At 43.8% G+C, this 22029-nt stretch overlaps 1 protein-coding gene and 1 long non-coding RNA gene across 11 annotated transcripts in view; one reads left to right on the plus strand and one right to left on the minus strand.

Annotated features, from left to right (window-relative positions):
- LOC146009017 (uncharacterized) overlaps positions 1-22029 on the plus strand; it is a 33196-nt gene that overhangs the window by 3214 nt on the left and 7953 nt on the right. The window contains exons 2-4 of one of the 2 annotated variants that reach the window (XR_014444602.1): positions 686-833; positions 11667-11786; positions 12967-13169. This is a non-coding gene — a long non-coding RNA (uncharacterized LOC146009017). Of the gene's footprint in view, positions 1-685; positions 834-11666; positions 11787-12966; positions 13504-22029 lie in introns of those variants that run through there. The other variant, XR_014444601.1, reaches the window with a different exon arrangement.
- The window catches only part of MYPN (myopalladin), a 264901-nt gene continuing 242992 nt past the window's right edge, over positions 121-22029 (minus strand). For 6 of the 9 annotated variants that reach the window (XM_083148976.1, XM_083148977.1, XM_083148973.1 and 3 more), the window contains 8 exons: positions 16964-17046; positions 14797-14841; positions 13351-13474; positions 11855-12062; positions 8989-9154; positions 5313-5446; positions 3847-3900; positions 121-882 (listed from right to left, as the gene is read on the minus strand). In XM_083148976.1, the coding sequence (XP_083005102.1) occupies positions 713-882; positions 3847-3900; positions 5313-5446; positions 8989-9154; positions 11855-12062; positions 13351-13474; positions 14797-14841; positions 16964-17046 (984 nt within the window). In that variant the 3' untranslated portion in view covers positions 121-712. The remainder of the gene's footprint in view (positions 883-3846; positions 3901-5312; positions 5447-8988; positions 9155-11854; positions 12063-13350; positions 13475-14796; positions 14842-16963; positions 17047-22029) is intronic. The other 3 variants (XM_083148980.1, XM_083148981.1, XM_083148982.1) reach the window with 3 other exon arrangements.

A 22029-nucleotide genomic window follows, 5' to 3' on the forward strand; every position in this document is an offset into this window, starting at 1 on the left:
ATTCAGTAATCAAATGACAAACCACCATCATACCCCAGTAAAGTTTTTTTTAAATAAATATAACACAGGATTACATAAATTCTCTTCAACTGAACAGCTGCAAAAATAATAACAAAATGGTAAAATTGTGGTTAAAAAGAAAACAAACAAAAATAATCTCAGTCTAAAAATACAGTTTGTTGCCATTTTATTCCATAACATATCTATATTTCCTCTTAATATAGACAAGCTCTCAAGGTTTTATTGGGAGATGGCCGTTAACTGAAAGCATCTACTGTACATTGACAGTGTCAGTCTCACTACAATACAATGAGTCGTTAAACACAAATGATACGTACACAATTTAATATTAATAGAACATCTATTGATCTTTATACTGCCCAAGAACATAAATAATTAAATAGAGTAAATACACAGCATTAATATGATCAAACAGATCACACGGTCAGTGACACAGCTACAGAAATCTGGTGTGCCCAGCTTATAGAAATGACAAATGTGTTTTAACCCATTCACTATCTGCAATGATGCCTCAGAGGACCACATAGCATTAAACAGTTTAAATATTCTACTTTCCATGTATTATGCAAGGGGGGAAAAAACTAAAATAATAGGTTATATAGAAAAAAAAAGAAAAGGGAAAAAAAAAAGGTTTGTAAACTTTCCGGTGTCATTTTCTTCACAGTTTTCGTGGTACTGTCGCCAGCTGGATTCAGAGCTCTTCGCTTTCCACCACATCACGGGCCTGAGACATAAAACTTATTGGCATTTCTGCAGAGGGGAAAGGGCTCAGGATGTCCAGGATTGGAGCAGAGAATGTTGAGTAGCGAGAAGTAGGTCGAACCTTTTTAATTGGTTGAGGAATTTGCTGGTGCCATTGAGCTAGAAAAAGATATGAAGATGAACACAATCATATAATGCTTTTTGTTATTTACAATCATATTCACATTTCATTTTGTTTATGTCATTTAGAGTCAAAACTGTGTTGGACGCAGTGGAGGGACTTTTTCTCTTCTGCAAAGGGGCGTAGCTAGATATTTGTAGGCCCCATAGCAAAAGTTTATAAGGGCCCTTTTGTACTACACAATCATGAAAAATGTATATAACGCATGTACAGTAACTGTGACAGAAAAGATGGGCCCCTCACAGTTGTAGGTAGTGACTGTGTGCAGAGATGCAGAATCACTCACACAGGAGGGCAGATGGCACAACTAATCTGTATGTCAGCGTGTATGGATGCTGACTGTGGGGGTGTCAGTTCTTGTAAACCAAGGAAGAGCTTTGCAGCGGCACTGGCTTACATTGACGGGCGTATGACCGCTAAAGTACACCCAACTGCAGGGGATCTGGCAGCATCATGTGCTGCATGGGGTAATGAGGCTAGGCCTGTAGTTTGAGGTAAACCTGCTTAGCCTGTGATCAGTGGTGGAACTTGTGGGTGGTGGGCCCAGGTGCAAAAATATAATTTTGGTACCCCTTCTCCAACCCAAGTTCATAATATGCAACACGGCAGTGGGTGACTGGTGGAAGGTGACCAAGAGATGCAGGGGGAGGCAATAGGTGACAGGAAAAAACATTGGGTGACAGGAAGAGGGTGAAGTGGGCAGCAGTGTGCCTCTTAAGCAGCATATACACGCTGCAATCCCGGCGGGTCCGATGTGTGCTTTGAGGTGCGCGCTACCGCGGCACCTCATCGCACAGTACAAAAAGTATGTGCTGCACATACTTTTTGTACTTGATATTCATCACATCGCATCGCATTGCATGCACAAGGCATGCAATGCGATGTGATGGATGCTATTGTAGCCCAGAACGCACGCCGGGATCGCAGCGTGTATGGGCAGCATTAGTCCTCAGAAGCCCCGGTGGCACCTGCTGCTCTAATGGTAGATTTGCCTCTACTTGTAATAATAACTACACTTTATCAACTCAACTCAAGTCCTAATTGCAAGTATGAAGCTGATTTTATTTGATCATGGCATGTAAGCAAGAGACAGGCCCCACATCCCTTATCACATTTGTTCCCCACCTACCTTCCCATTGTCACATATAAAGGATAAATAGCTCTATAATTATGACTGTAACCAGCATAATGTGGATATTATATGGTACTAACAGTAGGGAGATAAAACCTGGGGCGGATAACAGCGCTGTGAATACTTTCCGGATGCACTGTACTTTCACAAAGATGTGCCAGCTGCAGGAGCGCAACATTACGCGGCTTGTGTGGGGTTGTGCATTCACCACTGTCTACATAGTGTGCTATCACCATCAGGATAGCAGTACGATGGGCAGTTGTGGACAAAATATGCTTTATTTAAATTAATAATCACCATGTAGAGGATAAAAGTAAATTAAACAGTGTGCACTGATAGATAATATAACACTTAGGGTATTCAGGTGCCATGGTCAGGGCCGGCTCTACCATTATGCAGCTTTAGTCAGCTGCCTAGGGGGCCGGGATCTTGGGGGACGCCACAGAGTCTGCCTATCACAAAAGCACTTTGTTGTAACTAATGCAGGTGGTGACTGAGGAATGTGTAAGATACCACCTCAACACCTTCACTTAAGGGGCTGGAAAGTGTGTACTGGTGGCAGTGTGGGGTTGCCGGGGGGGGGGTGTCAGTAGACTGAAGTTTTGTCTAGGGTGCCAAGAAGCCTTACACTGGCCCTCACTGTAGCATATGATGCTGCACTGGGTGTCTGTAGAGGCAGGGATGTCACTGGCACTCACCAATATTTAAAGCTCAAACTCTAATTATAAACGCCCACATCCAATGCTAAGACATATTGGGGGAAATTCACTAAGATGGGAGTTCTATTTCACATAGCTTGTTGCTATGGGAAACCGCTCAGAATCAACTTTTTAATTTAGCACCTTCTAGAAGATAATAGATAGTATCTGATTGGTTGCCCATAGCATTCCCCCATTATGTTGGATCCCATAAGGATCAACAGGAAGAAGCGCTGATCACATTGTACACCTCCAAAGCAGTGATGATCCCAGAGATTCCGCTTTATAGCAGTGTGGGATGTGGAACTAATCCCGATAGCCAAAGCTGAAGTAGCCATTTTATCATCCTTAAAACCTGGGCTGTTTTTAGGGTCCCTTAAGGACCAAGATTGGGAACCATTAACCTATATCATTTAGAGAAAGCAATAGATCTACATGCTGACGCAATGTGAGACTATATGTAATCAGCAATTGGACACTATGGCTGGTATTCAATTAGCTGCAGTAAATGACCGCAGTAAGTGCTTCATTGAGGGCTATTCAATTGTCCCTGATACCGGGCACTTATCAAGGATTGCGTGCTGAGTGCCTCAGGCTCCTGAGGCATAATCCCCGATAAGCAGTCCTAAAGTCAGTGGCAGATTTCCCACTAGGCACGTGAGACACATGTCTATGGGTGCAAACTTCTGGGGGCAGCACAGCAGGATGCTCACCCCCTGCACCGGAGCCACTAAAGAGGTTACAGGTGGCGATATGTGTGGATGGGGTACATTAGTGGTTGGGGATACTGGCCTATTTGCTACCTGCTGATGGATGGCTACAGCTTTGAGAACAATGGACAGAGCCTGAAACAAAACTCATACTATAATGATGTCTATACAGAGTCGGCTCTGCAGCAGCTGTGCATAACAGCCGTGACTGCTGAGGCTAAAGGCGCATGTTAAGGGGAAGGAGCCAATAATATTTTGCTCAGGGGCGGCTTGACCCCTTAGTTTACTCCTTACAGAGCAGCTGATGGCTAGCTGGATAAGCTGTCAGGTAATTCTGTGCTAATATAACTGTATCATACACTGCATCGTCAAATTATCTAGATCGCCTTTATTTCCACCCACAAGGAATTGGTGAGACCACACTTGGAATACTGTGTTCAGTTCTGGGCACCGCACCTTAAAAAGGACATAAATGAATTGGAACAGGTACAGGCGACTAAGCTAGTAAAAGGTCTCGAATCACTAGAATACAAATATAGGTTAACCAGACTGAATATGTTTTCACTGGAGAAACGGAGGATGAGAGGTGATCTGATTGGTATGTTCAAATACAGGATTGGGAATCACATGGAACTGGGAGATGATTGGTCACTAACAGGCCTATACTTAGGACATGCAGGCATGTATTGAGGCTCGAGGAAAAGACATTCCGTACTGAATTAAGAAGAAGATTCTGCACCATTAGAGCAGTAACATTCTGGAACTCATTGCCGGTGGGGTGATTACAGCAGCTACTGTTAATGAATATAAATTAAAACTGGATACATTTTTGGCCACTAAGGGAATCCTATAGATATGACTTACTCAAGTCAGTAGTTACAAGTCATATAGGTCGAACTCCATGGACTAACGTCTTTTTCAACCATAATTACTTTGTTTCTATGTTACTATTTAATTTAATTTAGCATTATTTAATTTTAGTGCCTATTTTGACACATTTCATAAACACACATGCAAAACATTTGTTATAACTGTTGAAAGGAAAAGTAACATGAGCGGCTATGTTTAGAGGTGGACGCAGTTGCAGCTGCGCCTAAATGCTAATGCCAGGACGGACAGTTTCCTGCTGAGATGCCCACCAGCCGCAGAGATATTCAATCACTGTATGTATTAAGACGCACCTTCAGTCATGCCATCGAAGACTGCACCAGCCTGATGGCGGCCAGTTTCTCCATCTTAACATGGTCTGTAGATGTAGTCGCTGACCACAACATGCCCGCCTCTAGCCTGTTACCACCTAGAAACACCCTACAAAACTGCCTCTATCTGTGTGCAATTTCCAGCTGCGGCTTCGAGCATGTCACTTAGGGCCTTATTTTGGTTCATTCTTTCTGACAAAATCCTTCTTAGATGGACAAAACCATGTGCACTGCAGGGGGGGCAGATGTTACTTGTGCAGAGAGAATTAGATTTGGGTGAGTAATTTTGTTTCTGTGCAGGGAAAATACTGTCTGCTTTATTTTTACACTGCAATATAGATCTCACTTTGAAGTAAAACCCCACCCAAATCTAATTCTCTCTGCACATGTTACATCTGCCCCACCTGCAGTGCACATGGTTTTGCCCATCTAAGAAGGATTTTGTCAGAAAGAATGAACCAAAATAAGGCCCTTAGTGACGCATGTGCAGCACAAATCAGACAAATACACAGACTGAAAATATAGGCCGCTTGCATCCAACATCACCATTGTGTCTACCTCTGCAATAGGCACAAAGAGGTAAATGTAATAGGGTGGGAGAATACAGAGACATGTATGTATGTTACACCTTGTAGATTGTACAGCTATTAGCTCTGTATAGAAACCTACCATATATGTCCAGCCTGGCAGTACAGGACACAATTCCGGCCTCGTTTTTTGCTGACAATGTGTACCACCCGGCGTCTTCTTTCCTGGCCGGCTGGATGAGGAGACACACATAGCCAGTGGTATCCTGATGCATACTGCAAGGAGCACATAAAGACAACACAAACTATTAGGAAAAACATAACAAAGAGACCGCAAAATACAAACTTGTACCAATTCTGACATTTTGCAAACCAGGTAATTTATACTGAAAACACCTTGGTGTAAATGTAACCCTAGTTATGTTAGCACCAGAAGCACATGGATTACACAAGACCCCCAACCATATTTTGCAGAATGACATTTACTTTAAACATTTATGAATAAAAAATGGTTTTGCTTGGTGTTTATCTATGTGTGCCTGTCTGTGCACAGCCCTCTACCTGCTAACTGTTCTGCCTGCAAGCTGCTTCAGGTCCAGGAGCTCTGTGGTGTCAGGTAGAGAATGGGCAGATTATCTCTCACCTCATACTGTGCATATGATTGAGTGCTACCGCTGTGTCCAGCCTCACTAGCACACTCCTCATACAATCTTGTGCCAAAGCACCTTTCATTACACTAGTCTTACATTTGAAGTGTTAAGTGACTCACAGCAGCAGGGTTTTTAAAGGCCCCATACACTTATCCAATTTGGGCCAATTTCCCTTGATTGAGACTGATATGGCAGAGAAATCGGCCCAAACCGGATGTGTTTGGCACCCCATCCGATCCGATGCACGGTCCCGTGCGCATTGGGTCAGACCCTTCAGATTGAACCTGCAGCAGGTTCAATCAGTTGGATCTGACCATCAGAGGCACACTGCGGGTACTTTTAGCACCCACAATTTGTTGGGATCTGGAGGTGTGTGCCAGCGGTGAAACACCGCTAGCACACACCTACAGTATGTGAAGGTGGGGGAGGGCAGCATGTGGTTCGGGCTGTGGATGCAGTCGCATGGGGCGGGCAAGTCCACAGTATCCGGGAAGTGCTGAGCAAACACTGCGGACAGCGGCAGAACATGAAAAAAAATATCAAAAGATAGGCCTGCCGCTGATTGGCTGAGAGTGCGCTCTCTCTCTCTCAGCCAGTCAGCGGTCTCGCTGTCTCGCTGCTGATTGGCTGAGAGTGAGAGCTCTCTCAACCAATCAGCAGCAGGCCTAATTAAAAAAAAAATGTTCACGTTCTGCCGCCGCTGTCCACAGTGTCCGCTCAGCGTTTCCCAGACACTGCGGACTGCCCACCCCGCGCGACGCTCCACCCACAGCCTGGACCTCCTGCCACCCGCAGCTCCCCAGGAATTACATAGGATAAATCACATGCGCTTTATCCCATATAAAAAAATGTCACATCAAGTGCAAAATCGGAGTGACCTCTCTCGGGCAGCTGCCGGGGTAGCTCAGGGTTAATTAGGTCTGACCTGTCCTTTGTACAAGTTGGCCTAATGTATGGGGACCTTAGAGTTCCAGAGTCGTAGTCAAAAATCCTAAGAGGATCATCTATATTAGTACTAGAGATGTGCAGACTCGGATTCCAGAGATCCGAGCCCCCACGGATGTCTTAATTCCGAGCCCGGTTCCGAGCAGCGCTCGGAGATTCCCGCCTGACTCGGGTCTGTCTGCGTGGTCAGAACGTCATCTTCCGGCGCCGGATTTCGCGAGGCTTTAAATAGCGGCTGCTGCGCCCGCCATCTTCACTCCAGTCTAGTAGTGGGTTGGGAGAGGGTGTGTTGGTGCTGCTGCTGGGGCTTAAACTTGAGCTTGAACGCAATATTTTTTATTCGCTGGGGCTGTCTCTCAGTGCTGCTGTGTAGTCTAACTGTGTACTTGTAGTACTACTGTCTCCTCTGTGCTGGGGCCTACCTCTGGTGCTGTGCTGTAATATATATTATATGAATAATTAATTATATTATATATAGTCCACTGGTGCTGCCTGCACTGAATCTGCCAGTATTATTTAGTTACTCAGTCCACTGTTGCCACTGGCAGTGCTACTGCCTACCTAGTGTACCTACCTAGTACATACTAGGCTGCTATATCTAATTGAATTAAAAAATAATACTTGTGCTGTGTGGGACTGTAAAAAATAATTCCATGCTGCTGGTGCACTGACGTGTGCCACTAAGTGCCACTGCCGAGCAGTACCTAATAATAAAATTAATTATTATAAATTCTGCTGGTGCACAATACTAGTATTGCTGACGTATCTACCTGTCTTGTGCCTAGTACTGTCTTATCTACCTGTCTGGTGCCTAGTACTGCCATATCTACCGTCTGGTCTGGGGCTCACTGCCTAATACTGCCGTATCTACCTGTCTGGTCTGGCGCTCACTGCCTAATACTGCCGTATCTACCTGCCTGGTCTGGGGCTCACTGCCTAATACTGCCGTATCTACCTGTCTGGTCTGGGGCTCACTGCCTAATACTGCCGTATCTACCGTCTGTTTTGGGGCTCACTGCCTAATACTGCCGTATCTACCATTTGTTTTGGGGCTCACTGCCTAATACTGGCATATCTACCGTCTGGTCTGGGGCTCACTGCCTAATACTGCCGTATCTACCTGTCTGGTCTGGCGCTCACTGCCTAATACTGCCATATCTACCGTCTGTTTTGGGGCTCACTGCCTAATACTGCCGTATCTACCTGTTGGATGTTAAAGTGATCAAAACAGTTACACAATTGCAGACAAACTCTGTGCTGCACAAAATGCCCACCGCTCCTTGGCTGCACATGGTAAACAGTGCACGATCAAGCCAGATAGGGGTCTTTTTGGGGCCTATTTTTTTAAACCATCCTGTCTGCCGCTGCAGAGCCACTCTTACATGAGCCACGTGTTTGTGCCGCACACTTGTGTGGCTTAGCATAGTTATCCAGCTGGATTCAGTATGAAATCCCGGCGGTCGGGATCCCGGCGTTCAAAATCCCGACGCCAGAATCCCGACCGCCGGAATCCCGACAAGGGGGGGGCGTGGATCGCCCCCCCCCTTTCGGGCTCGCTGCGCTCGCCACGCAGCGGGCCTGGTGCCTCGCTACGCTCGGCACGCTAATTTATTCTCCCTCCAGGGGTGTCGTGGACACCCACGGAGGGAGAAAGTGTCGGGATTCTGAACACCGGGATTCCGGCGTCGGGATTCTGAACACCGGGATTCCGGCGTCGGGATTCTGAACGCCGGGATTCCAGCGTCGGGATTCTGGACGCCGGGATCCCGACCGCATCCCCTCCAGCTACCTCGGTTCAACCATTTGCCCTAAAAACAATATTGTGAGGTGTTCAGAATAGACTGGAAATGAGTGGAAATGAATGTTATTGAGGTTAATATAGCGTAGGAGCAAAAAAAAAAAAAAAATTCTGCGATTTTAGCAGTTTTTAACAAAAAAATCAGAACCCAAAACCCAAAAAATCCAAACACAAAACACTTAGGAGGTGTTTTGCCAAAACCCATTAGAACCCAAAACCTCAAGGTAATCAGAACCCAAAACCTGAAAAGTGGCCGGTGCACATCCCTAATTAGTACTGCATCTCTGTTAGTACTGCACCTCAATCATCAATACAATAAGTACAAGAAAAGATCAGAAGAACGTATAGCAATTAGCATACAGTAGTTAGCAGAACATTGCAGTACGTGCAGCACTTTATCACTAGCAACACAATTAGTACAACACCTTATCCTTTGTTTGTGGGCTGGAATGGTTTCATTGTCTTTTTTCCAGTAGAACACTGGGGGAGGCATCCCGACAACTCGACTCTCCAACCTGACTGGGTGGCCCTCAGGCACTCCAGAGTTCTGCAGTTTCTCCAAAAATATGGGTGGTTTCTTCACTTCCTTTTCTGAAATCACAAAGAAAATACATATGTACCCAAGTTGTGTAGTGTGTTTCAGAATATGTGTTGCATCCTTGTGAATTTGGAGTTTGCTCAGATAAAGCTTCAGAATTCTACATCTGTTTACTTGACTGCCAAGTGTAAGTAATACCCCTTTCACACCAAGAAGCAAATTACCGGGTTGAAGCTTTTCAACCCAGTAATTTGCTAAAGAACCTGGGTGTTTTGATGGTGTGAAACGGTCAACACAGGTCTAAAATCCTGGGACACTCCGACCCTGCTCTTGATCAGGGTCGGAGTGCTGGGATTTAAGAACCGTGTCGACCCTTTCACACCACCGAAAAACCTGGGTTTTTCAGCAAATTACTGGGTTGAAAAGCATTAACCTGGTAATTTGCACTTGATGTGAATGGGGTCCTGCTGCACCCGGCAAAATGCTCCAAAAAAAAAGAGTCTTCTTTGTTTATTACTTTATTTAAAAAAAAAAAATAGAGCTAATAAATTCAGCCTTTTTCATACCTAAAGTGTATGAGCAAATATAAATCCATTTTGTCAATAAATTCTGTTGCGGGGATGTAACATTCCCCCCACATGCAGGGACAGGGCTCCGATAGGAGCCGGTCCTGCAATGCTCTCAGATGGGTGCTGGGGGGTCTGCGCATGCTTTGTTAGCGCTGACCCCCTGCCAACCCAGCTGCCCCAGTGGCAGTGCAGTCTGTAGCCCATAGGCTACAATGGGCTACCACCATCTCAGATTGGTGGTAGCCCAAGGACCCGAAGCGATGCTGCCCAATATTGATGCATCGGGCAGCTAGCTTCTCATCCCCCAAGTGTCCCTCCTCCACTGCCACTAATGTTGGGAAGTATGACAGTGTATCCCCTCTTTTAGCAAGCATGACAGTATATCACCTCTGCTAGCGAGTATGACAGTGTATCACCTCTGTTAGCGAGTATGACAGTGTATCCCCTCTTTTAGCAAGCATGACAGTATATCACCTCTGCTAGCGAGTATGACAGTGTATCCCCTCTGTTGGCAAGTATGACAGTGTATCACCTCTTTTAGCAAGTATGACAGTGTATCCCCTCTGTTGGCAAGCATGACAGTGTATCACCTTTGTTAGCGAGTATGACAGTGTATCACCTCTGTTAGCGAGTATGACAATGTATCACCTCTGTTGGCAAGCATGACAGTGTATCACCTCTGTTGGCAAGCATGACAGTGTATCACCTCTGTTGGCAAGCATGACAGTGTATCACCTCTGTTAGCGAGTATGACAGTGTATCACCTCTGTTAGCGAGTATGACAGTGTATCACCTCTGTTAGCGAGTATGACAGTATATCACCTCTGTTGGCAAGTATGACAGCGTATCACCTCTGTTAGCGAGTATGACAATGTATCACCTCTGTTAGCGAGTATGACAGTGTATCACCTCTGTTAGCGAGTATGACAGTATATCACCTCTGTTGGCAAGCATGACAGTGTATCACCTCTGTTAGCGAGTATGACAGTGTATCACCTCTGTTAGCGAGTATGACAGTATATCACCTCTGTTGGCAAGTATGACAGCGTATCACCTCTGTTGGCAAGCATGGCAGTGTATCACCTTTGTTAGCAAGCATGACAGTGTATCCCCTCTGTTGGCAAGCATGACAGTGTATCACCTCTGTTAGCGAGTATGACAGTGTATCACCTTTGTTAGCGAGTATGACAGTATATCACCTCTGTTAGCGAGTATGACAGTATATCACCTCTTTTATTTTTGAAAATCAAACTATGGCCCTTATTCTGATCGGTGCGGAAATTCCCGCATGCGGACGGACCGCCGATGTTGATCGTCTGCGCATGTGCAGAGGTCACTCTGCGCATGTGCAGGCGATTTCGCCGCACGGATTCTTTATACGCCGCACAGGGGGCGTAGAGGGGCGTGAGGGGCTACTTAGCCTCATTACCCTATGCATACGCCCCCCGTTTCATGGGCGTTCCCATGCAAACGCGGGGCGTATGCATGGTAATGAGGCCGTGACGCGTGTGTACGGGGCGGGCATCTGACATCGCCGGATGTCAGCTGCCCGCCTCTATACATGATTTCACACGGACAAGTGTCCGTGTGGTCTTGTGTTGCGGGACCTGGTGGAGCGTGCGGCCCTGCATTCGATGTTCGGCGACCATCGAATGCAGGGGCTGCTCCCACCATGGAGGAGGCGTATCCCCGTCCAATTTCATGCGGATCGCCACATATCCGCATACGGACGGCAGGTGGCGATCCGTATGGAAGGCGGGGATTCGCCTGCACGGTTGCGGCCGCATATTCTGATCGGGCCGCACCGATCAGAATAAGGGCCATAACCTCCCTAATGTTTGCTTTATTACAGATTATACTGTACTTATTTAATGTTACTGTATTTATGAAAGGTGTGCGTTTTGGTTTCCTCTTCATGTACACTTTTAACTTTCTCTATATTTACTTTCCTTATTGTGAGTTGGATCTTTCTCTAAATTTTGCTTATTTTTAATAGCATCAGCATGTGCTTCTATGAAAACCATTAATGTACAGTAGATGACTTATTTCCGGATCCCAGAAATCCCTCTCTGCTGTACAAATCTGAATGATGACATCAACAAAGTCCCCAGGAAAGGTATAATGGCATCACTTCTGAGAGTATGTACAAACCACTATCTACATTACATGACATCCTTTACCTACCCATAACACTGAGCTCCAGGCTGAATGAATTTTGCCCAGTCTTATTCATAGCAATGCAAGTATAGGTCCCAGCGTCAGCTTGAGAGAGGGGGTCAATGAGAAGCGAGTGAATTGCATTCTCCCTGATCAGCATTTTGTGGGTGAGGTCTGGAATAACAGGTTTTCCATTGAGAAGCCACATGATGTCTGGCGTTGGCAGACCACTCACCTGTCAAAAACATGACATTTAATACTTCCCAACATGCAATATACATTGTGTTTTTTCAAATGTCACGCTAAGCATTAAATGTAACATGATTAACCCAACCTACATATTGTAATCACTATAATAATATCAGCTTTGTTTCTGCTAAATAATATAAGAAACCCTTTTATTTTATATTTTATATTCCCTATTGTATCTCTGCCATCTCCACCTGGTCGACCTTATCCTTCCTCAAACTTGGCATGACCACTTGCAGGGGCATAATTTTATCTAAGTTTGAGTTTGGTGCACCCAACCCCAAATATGGTGTGTCAGCATTCACCTGGGCTCATCATCTGAGAGTACAGAAGCATTGCTTGCTGCAGCGCAGGTTCAGTGGTACCAGACAGGAGCCAACTTGTCCACTTTTGTAGATGTTAGCAGGGCTCCTGGTATAGAGCCAATCAACTATAAGTGTACCACAGAGCTTCATTCCAAGAGTAGTGCTCACACTTGGATCTTGCTGTGAATCACACAGGTGCTGCTTTACATGCAGTTGCCCCTTCAGGGCTTGGAGCCCAGTGGCTGGAGCCTCCATTGCCTCTGGGAGTTACGTCCCTACCCACTTGATTTCCTCACTACTGCATCCAACATCTTCATCGCTGTGGACAACTTTGTTCTTTCCCCCATTGCCCATGCAAATTGCCTCAGTGGCATCCTTCATTGAGCCCTCAGCTTCACCCTTCACATACAGCCCCTTTCCCATTTCCAAAATGAATCCTCTTCTTTCCCAAGAAGTGCATTCATGGCACTCCTTCCCTTTGTTCCTCTTCAACAGAACCTATTTGCTGTTACACTTCACTTATATGTTCACAGACTCACTCCAATAAAATGCATATTCTTATATATTAAAATTATTGTTTTTCAGAATCGGAAGGTCTTGGTGGTCCACCCTTTTCTAACATACATCAAGACCTCTTGTAGCCTTATAATCCATCCTAAATCATATAAAGATGTCACTATCACAGGACTAATGCACAGATAACTATTACAATATGAGAGACGCCACATTTTCTTCTGGATGCAAGGTGCATTAAGCCAGTCAGTGACCTCTACTCTCACTAATCCTGTGTAAGTACAGTATATAACCTTATACCTTTTACAGCAGATAAACTAAATACCAAAAAATACTTTTGAAGGGATTTTCTGTTATAAAATGATCTTCTGTGCCGATTGGTGAATGTCTATGGTTTCAATAAACGAATAAAGTCTGGACTTCTTTAATTGAGTACTATTTCACCCGCTATCATACCTTACAGTCTAGTCTGCAAAGACGCCCTTCATGTGCCACCATATCTCCAGGCGCTTGAAGAAAGTACGGCCGGTAGAATCTTTCCTGTACTTCACTCTCTACTTCCGCCACTCGTGGCCTCGCTCTGACAATTACAGATGGATAAATTTAGTATCAGAGGAATAGTTAAAAAAGAAAACTATTTTATAGAGTACATGCATACTGTATGATTCATGCTGTAAGAAGATAAATGTCAGGAGTAAATGAGAAATCATTATGACCACACATGCCCCAGAGGGCTATGGCATAAGCTATGTATAAGGCAGCAAAGTGCACTGGACGATCACGCTGAGCTTTGATTAGCCAGGATTTAATACAGAATGGGACCTCCCTCTTGGGCAATGGCCCGTATTCTGGTTTACTTGCAAAGGCAAATTCCTTCTCAAATGGACAAAACCATGTGCACTGCAGGCGGACAGATGTAACATGTGCAGAGAGAATTAGATTTTGGTTAGTTATTTTGTTTCAATATAGATCTCACTTTGTATTAAAACCCAAATCGAATTCTCTCTGCACGAATTACATCTGCCCCACTTGCACTGCACATAGTTTTGTCCATTTGAGAAGGAATTTGCCTTTTGCAAGTGAACCATAATAAGGTCCAATGAGTGTGCAACACAAACTTGTGTGCCTAATTTGTGAACAGCGCTCAGACATGTAAATGTCACCACATATGGGCCGATTCAGTCAATACTTACTCAGCGCTGCGATGGCCATGGGAAAATCATCATCAACAGCCCTCCCTCCCAACAGTTCCTACCTACTACCACATTATAACCATCCTTTCCATTAAATCATTCTGCTGTTCTCCTAAATTTATAATGTGTGGCACTTTTGTGTTTGATACTTTCTACGTTGGGCCAATGTGTTTATGCGTGGAAGGGGCCAGATATGTCAATATCATTGTAGGACAAGGTCCATCTCCACTAGATCAGAGATGATGCAGTAGGCCTGGGACATTAGGTTCACTCTGCCAATTGATGCACAAAGTACAGCCAAAGAAGATTGTGTATTGCATCTTGAATTTGATACACTTCATATATTAGACTAATGTGCTCAATAGTGGGGTTCATGTATAGTTGTATATATTTGTGCCTGAACATACCTAGGAATAGATGCAAGAAACAAAAAATATGCAGTCAAAAGTTTGGGAAGAGGCGCAAGTTGTACATCACTAGTAGATGAGCCAAGTCTATGGTATAAGTGTACATACAGTACATTTACTGCACAGTAGTGTAGACATAATGTAGTGTTAGCAGAAAATGTGAACGTCACATCTCCCTATGTGTACCCAATAAAGGAATGTAATGAAGTGAATGAATACACAAGAGAGAGTAATGTCATGAAAGAGTTATAAATAAATGCAAGTCGCATTTCTTCATATAAATAATAATAAAATACAAACACCCCCACATCTGCCGTTTAACGCCAATCCAATTGGAATCTTCTTTCCTGCAGTAGTCCAAACGGAAACGAGAAAGAAGTGAGCCGGCAGTAACCTTGACAGTTATTAATAAATGCAAAATTGCATGATCCATATAAAAAAAGTGTAATAAATTACAGGCAAATCAAGTTTTTTTATTTTTTTTATTTCAGTTTATAAAATAACCCAATGGGAATTTTCTTTCCCGTAGTAGTTCAAAGAGAAGTGTCAGTTTTGTGACTAGATGATGGCCTTGGGAAGCTAGCTTAAGAATACCCTCCCTTATTGTATTCAGCCTGACCATAGTCCACCTTTCTGCTTCTCCAAACAAAAAATGTGTTAAGTGTAATATAGGGCAAAGTGTAGACAGACATGTATACTGTACATACTTTTTTTTGTATATTTCTTATTCAAAAAGACAGAAGTATGTCCAACTCTACATGAACCCCAAGAGTTAAAGCATTGGTAGTAGGCCCGTAGCATGACTATAAATCATCATCTACTATTGTGTTTCCTATACTCTTTCATAATCATAACGCCCAGAAAAAAAACATAGCAGGTCTTAATTCTTTCCTAATTGTGATGATGTTTTGATGATTATGGCTTAGTTTTGAACCAGGAATTTCTGGTGTTCTACAATCTGGTGGATAGGTGATGGACAGGTGATTAGATTATAAAGTTACCAGTGCATCTTCCAGTGGCCTGGAGCTGAAGGGAGCATGATTCAAATAGGAAAAAAAAACAATTGAAAAGTTACTTTACTGCTTTCCAATATGAAAAAAAAAAATGATGGTGTAAATATAGTCAATATTACACGTGAATGATCTAACTAAAGGCTTATATTAAAATCAAGATATCTTTGGCATTACTAGTTATCAAAAATCAATATAATAAACCACTATTGCCTATCCCTTCTATCGCATGCATGCTCAGTGGCAGCCTGCCTGGGGTCCGCTGCAATGAGCAATGGAATGGATCTGGAGAATGGAGACTCACTCTGCATATAGCTGGGATGGAGTGGGGAGGGGTCCGTGTGAGGTGGGACATAGCAGGGGCGGAGAATAGGTTCCTTCATCTCCAGGGGCATATGCCATATCCGATTTTTAGTAATAATATATTTCACAGCTTCCAGGTTAGAACATGCTTCATAAATATCAGAGGGTAACAAATGCTTCACTGAATTTTAATTATAAGGGTGTGATTCAATCGTCTACAGTTCTCTAGGTAGACAGTTAATAGGTCGACAATTTAAAGGACGACATGCAATAGGTCGACACAGACAAAGGTATATTCAATGTGTGCCGATATATCCTACAGTTGGAAATATCTGCACACATCTATTCAATGTGGACAATCCATGTGTATTCTGACTATTGTAACATTGAATACCGACATTCGAAATGACGTTGGATTGTGCGTGATTCACGCACAATCCAACGCCATTTCGAACGTTGGTATTTAATGTTACCTTCCCCCATGCAACCACCTGTCACTCAATCCTTTCACACAGCTGTGTATAACTGTCAGTCAATCCTTTCACACAGCTGTGTATAACTGACAGTCAATCCTTTCACACAGCTGTGTATAACTGTCAGTCAATCCTTTCACACAGCTGTGTATAACTGTCAGTCAATCCTTTCACATAGCTGTGTATAACTGTCAGTCAATCCTTTCACACAGCTGTGTATAACTGTCAGTCAATCCTTTCACACAGCTGTGTATAACTGTCAATCAATCCTTTCACACAGCTGTGTATAAGACAAAAACAAACACATAATAAGCCAAACACTTGGGCATACAACAATATAATTCAATCCAGTGGCAATATTATAACTCAGTCTAATCTAAAATACTAAAATGTTAAAAATGTTGGTGATAAAGTTACTACCTCTGCCTTCTGTGACATAAGAAAGTGATCTGGACCTGGTGCTCCTATATGGTCACGGAACACTTCTGTGGCCTCTATTATAGTTATACATGAGAGCAGGTAGTGCACGACTCCATAGATATTGCAACCAGCCCAGTTTACTTCATTGGCAACTCCTTGTGATAACGCAAATATTTTTGCAGTTTTCAATGTATTTGTGCCCCTTGCCTTCACAGACACAATCATCAGAAAACAGGTTTATTGATGCTAAACAATGAGAGTACCTATGAGAGAGCACGGTAGGAATAGAACGGGGGCGCAGCGGTGCTGTTTGCAAAAGTAAATGTCCGGAGCAGCTGATTCTTCCCTGAAAGAGACCAGAGAAATACAACTGTAACACTGCCAATAAATCACACACACTGATCACATTCTTACCGAGTGTGGGGTTCTGTTGTACTATCCTGCACTTACCGAAGACAGTTAAAAAATACCCCATGTACAGTATTTATCTGTAGTTTCTGTAGCAATAAGCATAGAGAGGTGTACGACATTACAGCCACTAGCACAGTGTTTCCCAACCTTAGTACTCGAAGCACACTTACTCAATGTACACACTACCCGACTAGTTACATAGTTAACTATATCGGTGGCACTGCTGGTAAAACGAGATAGCACATGAACGATCAGGAGCCATTGACATCATTGGGTCGACCGTGGTACATGCAGCTGCTGACGGTATAGTCAGATTGAGCTGCATGCACAGAGACAATGGGGGGGGGGGGGGGTAGTTAATGACATTGAGCATACACACTAGATGTTTTCTTTTAAAAGATATCACTCGGAAGGGCCCCTCTGAGCAATATCTTTTAAAAACTTGTCTACTGTGTACAGGACCCATTTTCAGCGATAGCGAAACTTAAGCAAAAAATTTCAGGTACTAGTTAAGTCATAAGACAAGAAAGGAGGGTTAATCGCACATGATAGTGATTAATATGAAATAGCTGATGGACCCCTGTGTGTCTATAATGTAATGGGGAGTATATTTTTTTAGGGGTGTGCTACCACTGGGCATATATTTGAACAGAAGGTTTAAGCAAGAGCAAAAGAGTTGTCTCTATGTGGTGCACCTTAGAATTTACACAGTAAGATGTAACTTTTAATTATCATCTATTTAAAATCGGTAGCGAAATAAAAGACATATAATACATAAAACAATCTTGACACGGACATTCAATGGCCCTGAAGAAGCTCATTAGCGAAGCGTACGCCGACCATTCCCCTTTTCCTAATATATATGCATTTTTGATCTGTTTTGCTTAAAATTATTAGAGGTGCGCTCCGGCGGTCTCGCATATTGAGAGTCCGGCCAGGAAGAGACACGGCGTGCTACGTACTAGCACCGTGACTCACTAGCTCCAGCTATTAGGTGTACCTGTGGCATCACAAGTAGCCGCTTGCAGCAATCCCTCCGGGCGCAGCGAGTGACGCTACAACCCGGCAACGTTGTCTCCCCCGTATTCACGCTGAATCAGCGGGACGGGATAAAGTAGCGGCAGCTGTAACTTTGGAGTGTTCTCGGCATACCAGATATATCTAAACAGTTTACTTGCCGGGAACGTTTATAACCTCAGATATTTGCCTTTCACCATCAGCTGAGATATTGGAATTATACCCAATATTGCTTCACAGTTCCAAGGGGCATAGCTTAGTGTTTAATGCGCTACCTCAAGCACTATTATTTGTGAAAAGTATCAGAACAGACAAAGGCACCACACATACACTATTAAAGTGACAATTGAATGTATTAACATCCATTTGGGTTTTGGGGCCCCACATTGTGAGGGTAGTAATATCCTTCTTAATAAATGTCCGTGTCAAGATTGTTGTATGCATTATATGTCTTTTATTTCGCTACCGATTTTAAATAGATGATAATTAAAAGCTACGTCTTACTGTGTAAATTCTTAGGTGCACCACAGAGACAACTCTTTTGCTCTTGCTTAAACCTTCTGTATTAGTTAAGTCATACTTCCCAACATTTTAAATATTTAGGTTGGGACACGTCCAAAAGGGGGCAAGGCCTCTCTAGGAAGGGCCATGGCCTAGCGGGATGCCACGCCCCCATTTCTCATCACGCTCAGGGGGCATGGCCATTGCTGTGAGCTGCTGGCCATGCCACCTGCCTCTCTGTGTCACTGAATAGATTAGTACCTGCAGCTCTGGCTGAGCAAAGCAGCTGCAAGCAGAGGGAGTCCCAACTGAACACCCCCCCCCCCCATCCCACACACACCCACACCGGGAAACTGCCAGCTCTGGGTAGGATGCGGGGCAGTCCCGAATAAACTGTCCTGTGAAAATGGGGACAGTTGGGAGATAAGATTAAGTCACATGTGCTCAAGTACATTATAACTATCCGTAGAACCTGGACTGTTAATATGCCCTGAGGACGGTTGTTGGAAACCCTGCTCAAGAACTCCGGTAGAGTTGGGGAATGGCATCTACAAGATGAGTATGCTTTTGTGTTATAGTTTACCTCATTTATCACCACTAAATTATTAATATTTCTGATTTGAGCTCTGTTTTATATTGAAAAGATTACAGCAACGCTTATTTATTGGTCTACTAATTTCTTCCATCTTTACTAGAGAATATATTGTTTAAAGACCATGGAGCATATTTAAAAGCCAACATGTGCTGCACTTAATATTAGTGCCGCTATACATTTAGTGATCACATCTGCAGAGAAAAAACAGATTTGTTTAGTAAATATACACTTATGTCACAGTATGGTGGCTAAAGAGTGTATCAAAGTACAGTAGTAGCTGAAAGGTCACAGACAAGATTTGGAAAAGCACACTGGCATCTCTAAGGTTACACAATTATAGGAGGAATAGACCAAATACTTCTAAACTAAAATATGTCCATTTATCAGGATACTGTGTCACTTTGTAGTACCAACATCACCACCTTGTGGCCATATGTGATAATACATATGAATTTGCTGTAGGAAATATTTGGTTTGGTTATTTCTCTAAAATCTATTCTATGCAAACAAGCAAATAGAAACACCAACTTTATTTAGTATGATTTCCATTTTGTTTTTTGTTAAACAAACTGATCTCAAAATGATTGTATTAATCTGTGTAGAAGATGGTGGACTAAACTAATTGGGCATGAATGGTAAACATTTCTGTGTAGTCAGGTTATACGGACGTTGCTTCTCGAATGTTGCCATATTTGTGTGTCCTCAACGCATTGTAACTCACTGACTGAGATTTATAAATAAACCGGCGTGTTAACGGCTATGTGTCCTACAGTAAACATTCTTTGATCCTCTTCTAAACTTGGGATCATTTCCATAGTCATAACAGGTTCTGTTCTTAGGGTGTAATTCAGACCTAATCACACGGGCGCGAATTTGCATGCTGGCCGATTATCGATAGACTGTCCATGCATATGGTTCACACGTGCATGCATGACGCCCGTCAGCGAATTCCTGCAACTTTTTCTGATCGCTGGCTGTACGCAAAGTGATTGACATGCAGTGGGCGTGTACATTGGCTGATTCATGGGCGTGCTTAGTAAAATGCTGGCTCCCGGTCAGATGTGCCTGCTTTTCATCAGCCTGCCGAGCAAGTCTGGCTACTCTGAGCCTGTGTTGAATGGTGCCCAGTGTAGACATCATTTGATGGTGAGCCTGTTACGATGGGTTTCGGACATAGTAGCTCTGCTGCGAATACATGTGTAGCCCTACACCTCCATTCCCACAAGGCAGGATTTCACTCTAGCGGGGAGGAAACTTAACTGAATGCTGGTTGCTGCAAATTCGTGGCCTTGATGTGATTAGGTCTGAATGGATGAATCTGGAGGTTTTTTTTAAGAGTGCAGTCTTTTAGAAGGCAAAACCATACCTTGGAAATGATTGCCCTACAGGTGGCGGCTCTGAGAAATAAATCTCAGAGCCGCCACCTGTATTCAGTACAACGAGGATGTCTTCCTCATGGACATCCCTAGTTTTGTGATAGGCAGACTTGGTGACACCCCCGTCAGAACCTGATGCCCCAGGCAGCTGCTTAATGGTAGAGCCGGCCCTGACGGTACCCCTGGGGGTACGCTGCAGATCGGTTGGGGGTACTTGAAAATACTATTGGTAATAGCGGAATAAGAGGAAGAAACCTCCCAATGGCCGAAGAAGTCTCCCGTAGCCATAATGAACCACGTTGCGTCACTTCTGGTTTCGCCTGCAGCATCTCGTTGTGCTTTTGTCCAACCATCAATCCACTGGGAGCTACCTGCACTGCCCTCAGACATCAGCATTCATCTGCCCCCCCCTGCTGACATAGGTAAAGCAAGCAGTGGCATTAATCCTACAGGCATTAGTGGGAACCCCAGAGACAGTACACAGCCAGCAGCCAGACACAGAGGGACCCGATTCCTGACTGCACACTACTCCGCTACTCCTAATATAAGGACAAGCATAAAGATACCACTCACTTCCACTCCACTCGTCAGTACTGTGGATGTATCAAATTGATTGGATGGGGTTCTCCTAATGAAAAGCCTAATCAAGCGGTAGGGGAGAGTAAAAAGGTTGAGAGCCACTGTCCTAGACCACCAACCTGGGACACCCCAACAAGTGCCCTGAGGCAGCCCAGGGTGCCACGGCAAGTGGATTGAGAACCACTGGTATATACTGTATGACTTTCTCTCGTACTGAATGGTGATTCGTTTTGATGTTAATGTTGGTTTCAGAAATACATTTTTACAGTTTTACAGCAAGTGACTTGAAATTATAATAAATAATTTTGTTTTCCTACAAAGTGTTACTGTATATATAAGACAATCCATATTATAAATAAAGTATTTAGGGAATTATATATAAACCTTTCTGCACCATTTCCCTTGGAATATGGGACTGCTCATCAGCAATGTCACATATTGACAACATGGCTTCCCTCCCTCACCTTATTCACCCTTGTAATTCTACCTCTGGCAAGATTGGATCCAGTCCCTTCATCTTTGTTCTTAATGTCAAGAATTGAAATTGGCAAAATATCCCTTTTTGCTGACAATGTCCTCCTCACATGCCTGTCCAAACCCCTCCCATACACCTGGCACTGCCACCGTAGATCTCTAAATTGTGCTTACACTCTTATCAAGGAATAGAGTCCATGCAACTCTCCATTTGTTTGGAAATCCTCCCCCGGCCTCTGACTCCATTGCCATAACTGGTCAGCATGTGCAGCTTGATAGACATCACTTTTGTCTCACCATTGTCAACTGTATTTGCAGACATGAAAAACTGCACATCACACACACACAGCCATCAGGTCTGAATTACTCCCATAGA

Source organism: Crinia signifera, chromosome 6, assembly GCF_055691185.1.
Source record: "Crinia signifera chromosome 6, ASM5569118v1, whole genome shotgun sequence".
Lineage (NCBI taxonomy): Eukaryota > Metazoa > Chordata > Amphibia > Anura > Myobatrachidae > Crinia > Crinia signifera.